The sequence below is a fragment of the Apis dorsata genome, unplaced genomic scaffold (genome assembly GCF_000469605.1).
Source record: "Apis dorsata unplaced genomic scaffold, Apis dorsata 1.3 scaffold_44, whole genome shotgun sequence".
NCBI lineage: Eukaryota > Metazoa > Arthropoda > Insecta > Hymenoptera > Apidae > Apis > Apis dorsata.
In genome coordinates, this window is record NW_006263346.1 from 1,293,243 (window position 1) to 1,310,489 (window position 17,247).

The 17,247-nt window shown below is 30.8% G+C and overlaps 1 protein-coding gene across 3 annotated transcripts in view; it reads right to left on the bottom strand.

Moving 5' to 3' along the window:
* LOC102680972 overlaps positions 1-17,247 on the bottom strand; it is a 115,105-nt gene that overhangs the window by 20,788 nt on the left and 77,070 nt on the right. For all 3 annotated transcript variants that reach the window (XM_006608745.1, XM_006608744.1, XM_006608746.2), the window contains one exon: positions 1,296-1,526. In XM_006608745.1, coding sequence (XP_006608808.1) covers positions 1,296-1,328 — 33 coding nt within the window. In that variant the 5' untranslated portion in view covers positions 1,329-1,526. The remainder of the gene's footprint in view (positions 1-1,295; positions 1,527-17,247) is intronic.

Here is a 17,247-nt window from a genome sequence, read left to right on the forward strand (position 1 = left end):
ATCTTGTGTATCTATTGTTTTTGTTGACTCTGTTGTGTCAAGCTGATAAGTAATGTAGTAATATTATAATCCTATTATAATAATAATAAAAAGAAAAGAAAGTTGTCTTTATTTAGTTGTCTTTCTCTTTCATTTAAGATTAAGATAATTTTTGTTGAATGAAAATGAAAAACAACGTTGAATGAAGTTTAATAAATGTGCAAGACAAAACGTTAGAAAATTTATTGTCGATTACAATTATAATCGAAAGTAAAAATTTGCTTTATTTATTGATTGAAAAATTTCAACAAATGAAAGATATATCGAAATATTTTTTTATTCTAGAAATTATCGATCATTTTGATTAACTCGAACGTGAAAAAAAGATTATATTAAAACGATAAACTAAACCTAAGATATCGAAAAGTTAAGAGGGTATATATTTTATGTTATTAAAATTTGTTAAATTATCGAGGATTCGAAATTTCTCTTCTTGCATATTCGCGGTTATCACGTGAGAAACGTGCGGTAATTACACCCACAATGCTCATAGGCGATGATTTAAATCAGCGGATAGTTATCATTGCGTTGGTACACGAGTTATACGACACGTGGAAAGAATTACTTATTGTCACGGTAAGTTGTATTTATGAGAACGTTACTTTAACACCTGCTGGGCGAACAAACGTGACATTATTTCGCCAAAGAAATTAGAATTTAAATCACACAAGAATTTTAAGATTTTAATTTTTGAGAAAGAAATACCAGGCAAATTTCTGAGCGATTACTTATCGAAGGAAAGATAATATATATCAACTTTTTTTAAATATGATCGAGTGAATTAAAAATCATAGTTTTATAATCCTGAAAGATTTATTGTATCCACTATTACCTTTCCTTTCATTTTATCCCCAAACACAAGTAAAATAGAAGAGATTACATCCCATACATCGAATCATACATCAAGCGTTCAAATTCCCTAATAAATTACCAGATACAACGTACACCTGTACATATATAAACACACACACATTTCCCTCATATTCCTCAACATATTCAAATTCATCGATGAAATATCATGCTAGTTACCACCTTCTTTCAACTTCACCCACGTTCAAACCCAGTGAAATATCACATATGTCATATTATTACTTTGTCACCTTTCCGTTTACTCTACAAGTTCGCCACGAACGAATTAATCACACAAAGTTGATCAATATATATATACAATTTTCGAACGTCCAATCGATCGATCAAAGTGGAGTCGATCGAAGATGGATGGTGTTCGAAAAAAGAAGAAAAAAGGGCGAACTCACCGCGACGAGGGTGCTGAGAGCTTCAATTCGCATAGTAGCTGGCCAGGCCAGCGGGGAGGCCGTAGGTTCCAAGCTGTTGGACCGATCACGCGTGTCGATCCACGATTATTGCACGGCGATCTTCCGTTTTCACTCGAGCCAGGTATTCGACAGGCGATCCGATTCTCCCGGTTCTACGTCGATTTCTCGCGATCCGTTCTGCAGTTCCGGTGACATGGCTCCTCCGCCGATCTGAAAATATTTATTTTTTTATAATAATAAATGAATATATTTTATTATTAAGAATTGATAATTGAATATCACTAATATTGATTGAGTTATGTTATTTAATTATTAAATAAAATTTAATAAAAACTTGGAAATAATCCTTTAAATTATAGTAATACCTCAGAGAGAATATTTTTCTTTTCTTAATTATTTCAATCATTTTTATCGTTATTGTTATATGGGTTATATTTCAATAATAATTATGATGTATTTTTTAAAACAATGTCATTTCAAAAGTTGTCTATTTATCTGAGTATTGAATGCGATATAAATGATTTAATTTTGATTGGATCAATTTTTTATTGTCAGGATTAAATAACTTGATCTGGATCGTTCAATATTTCTAACTATTAATCTACATTCATATCTATATTTTTCTCCTACATATTTATTACTTATCTCTTTCGAGTAATATATTATATTACATTTTCCTTCTTAAATATCCTTCATTGGTATTATCTATATTTTATTATAATTTGAATAATTCAATCCATTGCATTCTACTTCTCATCTATTTTTTATTACTATTAAAATAAAAAAAAAGACATAGGAAGAAATTCAAGAATATACAATAATTGAAAAAAATAAAACATTCAAATTATAATACATTTTAATTTATCGAATTAAAGAAATTTCAATTGTATCTAAATATTTTTTTTATTTTCAGAACACCATACCTTACGCATCTAATCCGACATTGAATCTCGATCTATCATTCAATTTCAATCCGTTACAAATTCATATCAAATATAATTTAACAGAGGGATTAAATTCCTCTCTCGCGAATGAAATCGAATTAAAATTAATTTCTGATATTAATTTTACTTTTACTTTTTACTGCCGATCTATATTCTAATTTATATAATTAGAATAATTTTTGCACGGTGATTTAAAATTACGTATATCACGGTGTTAAGTGGAAGAGACGACACGATCGCGACGACACGTTGCGTTAGACTGGATCGATCTTTAAGATTTACCGATAAAAGTAACGAGGGTAGAGTTAAACGCCGGCGTTTCGAATAAAAAAGAAGAAAAAAAAGATTAATACACGTTTCGTCACACGTTGGACGTGTCATCGATAATATCGATGCGAATCGATATCTTATCTCAACGTGATTGATACCAATTACGTTCTTGCACTGACCTATCAAAGTGATCCATTCACCTTTCGAACATAGTGTCATTAATATCTTCCAAAAAGATTTTTGACTCCTAATATTCTTTGCATTTTATACTTGTTATCTACGGTAGGTAATTAAGTCATCCTATGGCCAATTTTAAATTTTAATAAGAAGGATTATTTCTTGCAGATGACTTTTTAATTCTCTTTTCAAATATACATCTATAACTTGAATATATCTATAATTGTTTAAACTTATTAATTTTACTAATTTTACGCGATTTTTAAATAATTATTTGATTATTATTAAAGTCACGTATTTATTGGTAATTTAACGTTTCATATATAAATAGAGATTTGAATATCTGTAATATTTATTCTCTTAAAATAGTTTATAATTTTCATATTAATTCTTAATTGATTTCCATGTCACTATTGACATAAGTAAGCTATTTACGCTACTAAATTATATATTATTACATTTAATGCATAATTATTGATATTTAAACAAAAGCGGTTCATAGAATTGGTGGGTAGTTTCGAGATCACGAAGGTAGTATCTACGATTTCTCTCTCGATTGCCGGTGTTGATAAGCTTATGCACCTATAGAATGGCGAGTATTAGATGCTGGTAAACGCTGCCGCTCCCAGTATCATTCGTTATATGAGTTAATGACTCTCGAGAAATCATCGATTGGTCCGTCTTAAAGCCGCGACGCCTCTTATACCGTGTAAACACGCCTTCTCACATAATATAATGGACGAGAGTTATTAAATTTCGATCGTGGCGAATCTGAATTAAAGAATTAATAACGATAAGAATTATTACTTTAATATCAAATATACTCATTGTAATGAATATCTGGATATCTGATATCTGAATCTTCAATATCTAAATATCAATCTAAATACTCGAATATTCGAATTTGAATTTGGGTAATTTGAATCTGAATCTGAGTACTCAAATATTTGAATCTGAATCTGAATATTTGAATATTCGAACTTTTTTGAATTTGAAATAATTGGACTTAAATCTCGAATATTTGAACTTAAATCTGAGTAGTCGAATATCTGAATCTGAATCTGAGTACTCGAATATTCGAACTTTTGAATCTGAAATAATTGGAATCTTGAATATTTGAACTTAAATCTGAGTAGTCGAATATTTGAATCTGAATCTGAGTACTCGAATATTCGAACTTTTGAATCTGAAATAATTGGAATCTTGAATATTTGAACTTAAATCTGAGTAGTCGAATATTTGAATCTGAATCTGAGTACTCGAATATATGAATCTAAATCTGAGTATTTTAATATTCGAACTTTTTGAATCTGAAATAATTGGACTAAATCTCGAATATTTGAATTTAAATCTAAGTAGTCGAATATCTGAATCTGAATCTGGATACTCAAATATTCGAACTTTTTGAATCTGAAATAATTGGAATCTTGAATATTTGAACTTAAATCTGAGTAGTCGAATATTTGAATCTGAATCTGAGTACTGGAATATTCGAACTTTTTGAATTTGAAATAATTGGATTGAATCTCGAATATTTGAATTTGAATGTGAATTCGAGTATTCGAATATTCGAACTTTTTGAATTTGAAATAATTGGATTTGAATCTCGAATATTCGAATTTGAAGTTGAATATTTTGAATCTGAATACTCAAAGATCTGTTCATGAAATTGAAAATTCAAGTATTCGAATTTATATCCGAATATTTAAATTCAGATATGAAAATCAAATGGAAGGAAAACTTGTGAAATCTCGAAGCGAACTTTATTTCGATATTCGAACACAATATTACAAACATCGAAGAGATTAATTTTAACTACGTAGATGAATAAACTACGTAGATCTATTAAAAGCGGAATAAGGAAGGTAAAATAATAATTGCGATGAAGAAAATGAAGATTTATTGCGCGATTCCCGTGGAACCAGTTTCACCTCAATGACAAAAAATTCGACGTAACTCGGAGGACTTCTACCTGGACAGACTCTACAATGAAATATCATATTCAATAATTATTGAAATCTGGTTATAGATCATGAAAATGGATTATTAATTTTCTACTTTATCGAGGCGAAGGTATTTAACGAGTCAATGCTATCGATAGATCGATTAATAAATCCGTGTTACACGAGTAAATTATTCGATAAGAAAGAAACAGGATGAATAAATCATGGAATTTTTATCCGTTTATATTATAATTATAGGCTTAATTATAGGCTGTAAGGTTATAATCGAATAATAGAGATATTTCCTTGGCATTTTTTGTGACACGAGGTGAGAGATATTGCGACATTGTGGAACAAGATCGTGAAACAGAGAAAGGTTTCAACGATTTTCAAATTATCATCGATGGACACGAAACCATTCTTTTATTAGAATGCTTCTTGTTTTTGCATAATCTCGTAATTTGCGTCATCTCGTTTTCTCTCGAAAGAATATTCCGATCTATTATTACTCCTAGATCGAGATCTACTTTTGAAATCCAGGGATTTCCCTGTTTCGAAACGATTGTGAAATCGAACGAACACCCGAAGTCGCTTCAAAATTGTGGACTGTGATTGATATTAAATATTTATTACCCTAATTACTTTCTACTCTAAATGCTAAATAAATTGAAGGAAAATTATTCAAACAATCGTTACTCGATGTAGAACGAAAATTTCATTTCAAGAGATTAATAAAATTAATGTTTGTAATATTGTGTTCGAATATTGAAATAAACTTCGAGATTTCACAAGTTTTCCTTCCATTTGATTTTCATATCTGAATTTTAATATCGTTGTTAAAAAAAAAAAAGATCGATACATCATTCGATGTATTTCCTCCTATAACGCATTGCATTCGTTCTACGTGTTAAACGAAACCTAGAATCAATACAAATCAGTGTAAACAAAAATTACATATGCGATATAAGAAATATTCCTTGACAATTATGAAGATTGTCCATTAAGCCGTGTTTTCACAAGAAGATTGACCAAACAATCTTACAAAATAACACGATAAATGACAAATAATCTCATTCGTTCAAGCTCAAATTTCCTCGAATCGAGAGGAATTTAATTTCGATCAAGTTTCTATTATTCTGTTATCATACCTGTCATCGATCGAACATCTCTCTTTCAATTGATGCCATAAGAATCGATTGTTTCCTTCCACGTAATAATCGTGCTCGTTCTGTGAATCAATGAACGCGCGTAATCGTCAATATAATTTCGGATTGTGACGTTGGAAACACGTAATCGATGTAAGTCATGGATCATCATCGATAAAAGCAGATAACATTTGGCAGACGATCCCTTATCGAGCCTTCCTCCATCGATGATAATTACAATTGAAAATATTATCTTTTTTACGCACGAATAATCGTGAGACGATTCATTGACGAGATTGAATTCCTTTTGTTTTTTTACAATGATTGAGTGAATTGAGAAATCGTATAATTGAATGTTTGAAAAAATTGTGGATTTAAATCGTTTTAAAAGCAATCGAAATGTTACTAGTGAACGAGAGAAACATAGATACTTTTCTATCGGCTGCTGGAAGGAGACTGAAAAATTTTTTCCGCGATTGAATTCAAAGTAGAGTTCGAAGATCGAAATTTATTATTTATTTTCAATGACACTTAAAAATTAACTGCACGATTTTTCTTTCTAGTTATTAACTTTGAATATAGAAAATTAAGTTTCACGCAATTTTCTATGCTTCAATTCCAAGAAAATCGACGATTGACCAATCGAAGGTACACGAATCGGAATTCTGAATCTCATTTTTCTTCCGAAGGCCTCCACGAGTCTAAGTGTACACAACTATAATGTGATCGATGAATCGCTCTATGAAAAATGACTGATCGATCGAGAATAGATAAATAAAAATCGCAATTCTACTTATTTATTTCTCTTATCTTTCTTCTAAATCTTTTCGCAAATTCATATATTCATCATATCGATAATTCATCATACGCGACTTCCCATTCGGTCATCGTTCACGGTAAAAGAGGATAAAAAGAAGTTTAAAAAAAATAAAATAAAAAATAAAAAGGTGGGACTCTCGAATATTTCTCGTATCTCTTTTGCAACGATATTTCGACAATTTATTATCGTCGAAGTATCGAAGATACGAATCGTACGGGATATCTCTTTTTACACATCGCCAAACCTTTCATTCTTTCACTAAAATATCAGAAAAATTGTTAGAGAATATTTAAAATATCTAAGTATAAGACAGAATTTTATTCTTTGTTTCGCTTATTATTTTAAAAACAACAAGGAAACGGCTTGTATTTTGTTTCAAGAATCGAAATCGGATGTAATCCACTTTTTATCGATTAATTTTTATCCATGAAAGAACACGATATTGTAAAAGCTTTGAAATAGTTTGGAATATTGGATGGCAATGGATCGTCAAGAAAGGAGAAACGCGGAGCAAGCGCATAATTCACGAGGAAAGATAAAGGAATTTCGCCTCGTAAAACATCTCGTCATAAATGCGGAGGCAGAAAGCGAGCTTTCGGTAGAAAGTGAAACCGATCAAGAAATCGTATCAAAAATATCCACCTACGATCGAAAATCAAGCAACTTTCTCCTCTCCTCGATGAACAACCCTTTGTGCAATTTATATATATACATATAATTTCCTCGCATAATAACAATATATATTAATTGTAAAAAAATATCCTTATTTTTCTTCGATATTTAATTTCATTTGTAATGGAATATCACGAACAAATATTCAATCTTATTATTATACAAATATATTATTATTACATAAATATAATCTTATTCCGAATACAATTTTTGGATAGCTTTAAAAATTGGAAAAATTTTAAATAGTTGCTTATCTAAACAAATTATAAAAATATTTCTTTTTGAAATCAAATTTTATGCAAATAAATTTCACATAATAATACCACATAATTTAAAAAATGAGCACATCATATTTTCTATCGTTCGAATATTTGAATATTTTTCTTAATATTCTTAATATTATTCCTCTTATCAAAATTTTTTTACAGCCTTCTTACAGTATCTTCTCGATCCGATGTCACATCGAAATGAGCGTTACATATCAATCGACATATGTATATCGATCGATACTCGCTTTCGAACGAGAAAAAAAAAATGGCGGATCGAGCGAAGACCATCCTGTTTACAATATAAAAAGTTTATTGTATCCTTATTACGTTATACGACATCCAATTAAAATCTATATATATACATATTAACACACGTTTATATATAGAAGAGGCGGAATACTAACAATTAGCTAGGTATCGATTTGCGAGAATCGATTCGCGGGAGAACTCGTGTACTTGGCGATCTCAAGGATCAGATAGAAAGGCTGCGCTTTAATTGCGCGATATTTGCAAGAAGCGGAACGATTGCGAACTTGTAACTTGGAGGGGAGGGGGAAGTTTACGGTATCGACGAGTTTCAGATAGGGATTACAAGTAAATTGGATCTCGTTGTAATCGTTCCCGCCATTTTTATCAAACACGGCCGCATCGCCATTTCAAAACCATTATGTAACCGCTCACTTTTAATTGGCCGATATAAGGTTCGTTATTATCGGTAATTACACGGGTAAATGAATGAACATAATCGCGAGATCGCGAGTGTGGTCATTGATCGATGATGATAACTCGCCGGTGACATGGAAATAATCTTTCATCCGGCGATAAACGGGCGATAAAACGCGAAAACTTGTCACGCAACCGCGTGGATAATACGATGAAAAATGCAATGTGTAATGCGTTAGATAATGCAATAAATTTAACAATGAATCGAGATCCCCGCCTCGAGAAAAAATATGAGCTGTTTGATTTATGCATACAGTTGGATAAGGTTTGTATCGATATTTTCTCTTTCAAAATGCATACAGGGTTAATTATAAGCCATAGGCGGAAGAGCAAATATTTAAAAATTGCGTGGCTAATCTCGTTTGTGTTACGGTATTCTATTGTATATATATATAATTCAATCGTGCGTTTAATCTGAATTTAACGTGTCAGGTTATAGAATTAGATTATAGAATATCTAGATCGAGAAATATTGATTGCATTTGTGGAAAAAATTATGGGGATTCGAGGACTCCTAACGAGCTTCGAAAAAATTTCAATTCGGAAACAATGTGTCGCGATTGAGCGAGCAATGAGAGATCATATCTTCAAGCATTGATGATTTACACAGGTTGGATTTAGAATTGAACAGGTAGACATGAGAATGAGATATCGGTAAATGGTGATCCAGAAGTTAAAGATCATCTATGAGAGGTTAACAGAAATTTATATTAGATCAAATTTATATTAGAAGAGATCGAATAGAGGATTGTATACTTAAATTTTAATTACGAATGAATAGAAAATATATTCTAAATTTATATTTTAAAATACGAATCTAATGCAGTTCGGATTTGAATTACAACATTTTTCTTTAGATTCCAAGTTAAGAAAATTTAAACTTAAATTAGTATAATTAATTTCAGAATCAGGATCAAATCATCAATTCAAAACAGAATCAGTTCTAAATCTCAGATTCCTAGATTCACGAATCAAGCTTTAGCTTTCAGATTTCAAAAGATTGAACACAATATGATTATTATCTAGAATCTTTTAACAGTTTAAATTTCATGGAGTTGCTAAAGAATACGCTTGAAATCAAAATAAAAAATCATTATATATCACAAGACCAAAATCATTTCATCGTGTTAATTATTCAAATTCAAATTTTTACTATATAATAATTAAATTATAAATTGAAAAATTAAACAGAATATTGAAAATTAATTCTACTATAAATTCATAGAATATCAGAGATTGTCTTTTACCATTCAACTTTACAAAATTTTTATTGGAATCTTGTAAGAATGTGGAAGCCTAATTAAATTCTATAATTTTGCATAAAGCTAATAAAAAGCTGATTAACAAAATTTGTGATTAAATAGTTTTTGAATTTTAATATTTTCTGAGATCAAAAGGCAGGGGTGAAGATAATAAAATCAAAATTCTAGTTTTCGACGAGATTAAACAAAGTCTTCTGCAAATTTTGAAATTGTTTAAAAGATTTCAAAGATTCCAATCCAATGCAGTATAATCTAATCGTATATCTCCAATCAAGAATCGATACCTAAAAATAAATTTGATCAAGGACAACGCTTGAAAATCTTCATATTTAATATAAAAAATTCTACCAAATATCAATGTTATAATTATATAGAATTTCACCAAATTCGACAAACTTATCTAATAATTAAACAATATAACTCAATAAATGAAATATTTGATTCTAAACGTTATAATGTCTACTACACTTTGAATAATTTGTATAAAACACTTTCTAGGTTTTTATATATTTAAATTTTGCATAATCAAATGCATAATCAGTGTAACAATAAATTGTAATTGTAATTCGATCGACAAATATCTTGACGATATTGATCTCTATTGATCAAATTTGATCGATCAATATCTAATCGTTCAATTGAATGTTTCTTGAACTCTGGGAATGCTTAATCGAATTCGAGGAAGTCAAGTAACGTTATATTGCCGTTTAATGGGCTCTAATGAATCTAGTAATTTCCTATCCGGAGTTGGATTCGATCGAGTCTGTAAAACTTTGATCCAATCTTATGAGATTAATGGCATCCAATCGAGCAATGTGTCGAGTTATAATAAACCCCGATTGTAATTTGATTATTTCCAATAAAGTTTGATAGAAATTACTATCCATTGTTTTGTTCGTTACTTGTTCGTAACAGATTTGATCTGATAAGAGCAATCCTCGTTTCAAAAATTAAATTGGACAGGAGAAAGTTTGATTACACGTTTCTCAAATTTCGTTAATATATATCGTGCAACATAGATTTCAGAATAATAATTTAAACCATCTTCTACAAACATTCTCTACAAATTTGACGATACATGAAAAACAAAAAAAAAAGAAAAAAATTGCTTCATCCATTTTCTCCAATTAAAATTAAAAAATACTTTACATTTTCTACGTTTCTAATTCTTCTTTCCCTTTTTAACATAAATATATCTTTTGACAAAGAAGAAGATACAAAAGAATGAACCAAAAAGATACAATTTAAAAAAATAGAAGCATCACAATCTCAAAATGAAATTTTGATCCATTATTTCTAGATCCATTTAAGTGAAACGCTTTGTATTTTTGTGCATATACACACACATACACGAAATCTGATAAAGAGACGAATATAAATTTGAATATTGTCGAATCGAATATAATTCGTGTTGCTGCTAATATATAACAAAAGATAAATAACGCAATAAAGAAAAATTCGTACGAGGAAATTAAGCTTCGATCGAAAACCAGCTAATACGAATAAGGCATGATTCATTATGAAATGTGTAACGTATGTGACTTGTACCTTTGAACAATGAATCCATAATGTGACTCGTATTATCGAGAAGCGAGAGAATCGTGAGACAGAGATACTACTCGAAAGAAGGGAAATTGAACTTTACTTTGAGTCATACAAGTGAATGAGAATCGATATAAACTCGATAACGATCGATGAGTGTGCGTTACACTTACTTGCAATTTTTTCACGATAGCGCCGGCGCTTCGTAATCTAGAAAAAAAGAAAAAGAAGAGAAAAAAAAAAAACCTATTACAATTTTATCATCTTTTAGTTTTAATGGTTATATTATATAAGTACGTTTAGTAAAGTATTTTATAATAACACGCGTGAAATGGAAACAGGTTTTCAGATTTTTGTCGTTCTTGTTAATTAATAAAGTCGCGCGAACGTTATTTTATTATAAAAATATAGGTTATACGTTTAATTATTTTCGTTACGCTGTGTTGATTCTGAATCGTGTGATACGTTTATAAAACGTTTATAAACGCGTATTATTAGAGTTCAATATTAGAATTATTATTAAAAAAACGTTGTTATATAAACGCACCGATATTTTTATATTATTTATTATCCATGTATTAATATTTGAAAGCACGTATATCTCCACGGTTCAAAAAGAGATCATAAATGAAAGTTGAAAGTTGAAATTTGGAAAATTATAAAGATGAAATCGAACAAGTTTTCCTATCATTATATAGAAGCTCGTTACATTACTTTTAATCGAATTATTTATCCGTTATTATTTTCTTTATCGTTACCTTTATTGGCAATACCGTGAATCAATGAACCATCGATGATAACGAAAGCCTCTTGCAACATGCTAAACAATAATCAAATACCACGTTAACGATGTTGTATCTCGATAACGCGATAAATCCCGTATATAGGAGAGGGCATATATATATACATATATATATTCATAGCATAGGACTTAATGCGCATTGGCGAGCGTTTCTTTTATATCAAAGGGAAAAAGGAAAAGCTGGTTTCGCCTGATCGGTTTAATAAATGCAAAACGGCGACCGCGAGATCTGGTTTCGAATTACGATAAAGATTCGAAAGAAACGTCGGTCACACAATGTTCACATTTTCTACAGGGTGATTCACATCGAGGTTCTATTCTATATCCCTCGTGCACGAGCTCAACCTTTGAAAAGGATTGGGAAATCACTTCGTTTGCAATTAGATTTAATCCGATCCGATTTCGATCGTTCGAAATTTATATTGTAATTTTGAGTACATCGTGGATGCTTATGAAACGTATTTAAAACAGAATGCATCACAATTTTAAATATTTCCAGATTTTAACACTCTATTGCAAGAAATATTTCTAAATTCATAGTATAAAATTGTACGTATAATTTATTAAAATCAAAATAGGATAAATTTCTTCGTTGATCGAATGAATTTTCACTGCTGCAATAATTTCAATTGAAACTCAAACTGAAAAATTATTCGAATACTTGTTCATCGATTTCTTGAAAATCCTTATTGAATTCAAATTCGAAATAATAAGGAATAAGTCTTAAAAATATCCTCGGCAAGGCATCGACAGAATAAGTAAGAAGAACGAACAGTTGTGTCGTGACGATTTTACGATCCTCTTGACGTCGCAATTACTCCTGGTTAGACGACGCGTTTTAATGACCGTGCAACCGTTCATTTGCATCGCCGCTTACGGTGTTCGGTAACGAGGAAGCGTAGTAAAACAAACAGCGTTCGTAGCGATTGCCGTGAATTTTACGTCGTTGGCGAGGTTCTCATCCGTATACAATACGTGAACACGTTTAAACACAGCAGCACGGATAACGTTACAAAATGTGATTCATGCGGTTCCCCCATTTTCACTCTGTGCAACCCGCAATTTCGCAATTGTCTCTAACTCTATGATAGATAAGCTAAGCAATGCTTTATCCTTCTTATTCTTCTTCTTAGTTTCTTTTATTTTTCTTCTTCCAATTTTTTTAGGTTAGGTAGGTAAGGATAGGTTGAAAATTTTGTTTGTTTCGAGGGATGAAATTCTGTTGATTCGATTGACGCCATATTGATTTTTTTTATCGAAATTGAGAGAAATTAGTTAGAGAGGTTTTTTTAATTGGCATTGGAGGGATTATTTCTTATTTCTTCTTACGTATTTTGAGATAGTTGTTGCATTCTTTTAGATTTCAAATTGTTTCAAGATGGAAGCAAAACTTTGGCGCCAAATTCAAATTCAAATATAATCATATAATAATAAGACTAAATGGGATAAATTATTAATCGGCATTGAGAATGATGATTATTTTTTTCTTAAGTACTTTGAAGCTTGTTGCAATTCTCAAATTCTTTTAATTTCAAGATGGAAGCAAAACTTTGGCGCCAAAATCAAATTGAAATACAATCGTATAATAATAAAACTGAAAAAGACAAATTATCAAGATAATATATTAAAATATTGAATGTTATATGCGCCAACTTTTGAACCAACCGATTGAAAACTGATATTTTGTTCAAATTAAACAATTTTTAGCACGTAAAATTGTTTAATCCTTTTTTTCATTTTCGTGCAAACAGTGTGCAAACAACTCTGTCCCTGGATGATCGTGTATTAACGAGGAACTAGTCGAAAGAATTTTTATAACAGGTCGAGATGTACAACGAACATAACCTAAAATTTATCTTTTAACCGATAAATAATCACGCGTGACTCGTTTAAATTATTCGATAAACATTTCTCTTTCTTCGTCCTCACGGCATTTCCTTTATCCTTTATCCACCTCACCTCACTTCACCCATCTCCTTTTCTTCTTACTCCTTCAATATTCCAATCGATTTCGTATAATTTACATAAAATAACGATTAATGCATACGAGTCAGCCGAACCTGATCTCGCTTCCACGTACATAAAACTCTCCCTGTGCTCGAGCTGCCCCCGAGGGGACAAACGATGCTCGAGGAACCAAGTTACCAAGAAGTAACGTTACTCCCCTTCTTGTAAATTATACCGTAACACCTGGATACTTGGGATGCCCGAAGAAGTTGTCCTATTATCAATCATGTGCCAACTTCTTTTCCTGCTCCTGTACAGTCGAGGAATTTGTGTCCCTCTTCCATTGGACAAAAAATCGCATAACTTATCATATTATATTCGTGGAAAAAATTTCTTTAAAAAAATACAAAAAAATAATCTCAAAGTCGCGGTGTTTCTTTCTTTCTTTTTCTCGTTTCTTAAAAAATAATTTTAATATTATAACACGAGATAGAGAAAAATTACGAAATTATTTTTATCAAATTTAATCCATTCCTCAATCCTCGAAGAGATTTTCATACCACTATTTCATTCTCTTCGTCATCTTCCTTCGTCAAACTAAAAATTAAATCATTTAATTCCAATTAATAAACATATGTATGTCTTAATCAATTCTTACATTTGTTTCGACTTCTCTGAAATCTTCGTTCTTTATCCAACGTATATCCAATAATATATTCGCTATCTCTATAATATATACACGCTCGACTATAATTAGAAGGATCGAGTTTTTCGTTAAATTCTGGAAGCAAGAAGTCGACAAGTGCTCGCCACGCTTAATCAATCGTACAAGAGCCAGTGGATAACCGTTTGACAACTACCGGGTGTAAACGCCCACAGACAGACTGTAGAGCAAGAGCAACGGTTGTCCAATCGTCAAATCCGTTAGACGACGACGTTAGTCGTGTCATTCGTACAACCACGTGACGCTTGGTACTTTGGTAATTCACTTCCTCAACCTTGGTTGATTTATACGCGGATATCTTGGACACGCCTCGGACTTTTCGAATTGAGTCCGCCTTTTTAGACACCGCAAGACAGGCTCCATTAGTGGCTAGCGATGTCGGCTATTTCGCGTCTCGACACCCCGTGGAGAAACGAGGGCCGTTGATGAGTCCAATCGAGGAAACTCGTCTCGTGGAAATTTATATAGTGGAGGAGAAAATTATCGAGCTGTGACGATTGCTTCGAGTTTTCTTTTCTAAAAAAAATTTTGTTCCATTTTTATTTTATTTATATTAAGATTGGAACGAAATAAGAATCAATGGATATTGAATAATAGAAACGAGGAATAGAGAATAGAATTAATAAAATTAATATATATATATGTAAGTAAAATGATTTTATCGGCCTCTTGGATTTGGATATATTTGAAAAGAATCGTATTCTTCTTTTCTGATCAATTAATAATATTAATTTGTAGAAACTTTAAAGAAACTTTTTTTAAAAAATAGTTAATAGAAATTAAAAAAGTAAATATATTTATTAGGAAGTATAAGAGAGTATCGTATATTTAGTCGATGAATATACATAATACATAATCCATAGGGAGATTAATTTCTCCCTATATTCAAATATAAATAAATTAATAAAACGTTTGACGAGGCTAATAAGAGACGATTTAACATCTATTCGTTGCTCGTTCGTTTTAATATGCAATACACGATCCTTCGATCCTTCCCACTTCGCGACGTACGAAGGCAATTCTAGAACGTTTTATTACCAGAGAGATCGTCTCCCTCCCGAGCTTTTATCACAATCGGACGTAATAAACCGAGCGCGTAAAGTTCATTTTACTTTTACCCAACTACTTTTATCGCGCTTTAATCCCTATACAATACACGGGAAATTAAAGAATAAGAAGTGAAGGATAATGCGCCGTTTGAATCGTTAAAATAGACACGCTACCTAGTAAAGTAGCCTTAAGCATTAAACTAAGGATTAGGATCGTAAAACGCAATCAAGCTTCGCGAGAGAAGTATAATTTATACAAGTGTGAACAAATAGACCAAGCGATGTACAGTTATATTGTTATTATTGAAAAAGATCAGGAAGTATTACTAGTTTCTTTTTAAATTTTTTTTTTTTAGAATTAATTTCTAATAATAATAAATTTCTGAAACCCTGTAGACGAAACGAATTCGAGAAATAAATTAAATTAAAATTGAATTTTTCTAATTTTCTAATTTTCTAATTTTTTATTCTTCTATCTTTTTAATTTTTCTAATTTTTAAATTCTTAAATTTCGAAATTTCTTTAAAAAAAATTCTCAAAAATTTTCGCTTCGTGTGAGAAATATTTTGCATACAAAAATCATCGCTAACTTGATCTTTATTGATCAAGTGTTTTTATTGAAATATTCTCTGTTATTTTTAAAACTGCGATTTCTTCTCTTTGCGAAAATATTGAATTTAGATTTCATTTCGAATATATATTTCTCGACACCGCCAAAAATAACTGAAGACAAATTTGCGACGCGTCGTGTATATCGAACCGTGAAACAAGAAAAGATAACGAGAGAGAAAGAAAGAGAGAAAAAAAGAAATGTTCCTCGACAAGAGTGAGAAATTCATTCATGACGTTGTTCGTGAATGGTTGAGGTGGAGTTGGTGTAAGATCGACGCATCGAAGGCCTACGAGGGAGAGGACTGGTTTCCGAAACCAGTCGCCAATTAAAACGACACGGAGAGACACGATGGGCCGAGTTTATTACGCATTAACCATTCTAATACATTTTTTTCCAAAATGGAAAAACTTGAATTTCGTGTTCGTTGCACCGTTTACATCCCGTTCGTCGCATCTTCTGACCTCGATATTTTTCAACCTGACTGTTACGAATTGTTCCTAATGAGCCAGTGTTTCCCAATCTTTTTTGAGACACGAGATCCATTTTTACAATATTAAACGATTAATCTGAGAGCAATTATTATTCTTACGTTGGATTTTTTGATCGATGAAGAAGTGAGATTATTATTTTTCAAATTTAGTTTTGCAAAAGTAATTTTACCAAAAGCTATTTTATATTCATTTGAATAAAAAATTCTGATTTGAAAGAGAATTTGTATGTATATGGAATATAATAGAATATTAGAGTATAATGCATTATTATTTTTTCAGTGGAAAATCTCTTAAGGGAAATCTTCAAAGGTTTAACATGTCTTTCATGTTTCGAATAAAATTATAACATTCGTAGAATCTGAATATTTTATAATTTAAAATTTTGCATTGTCTTGAATTTTTTGAAAGAATGTGTTTAAAAAGAATGAATACCGAACTTTACTTCGTTCTTTCCCTTCAAAATAATGATATTATTTTCAAGTTATCATAGTGTATACAGAAAATAATACGCAGATTTTTTAAAATTATTCGCGGAGAT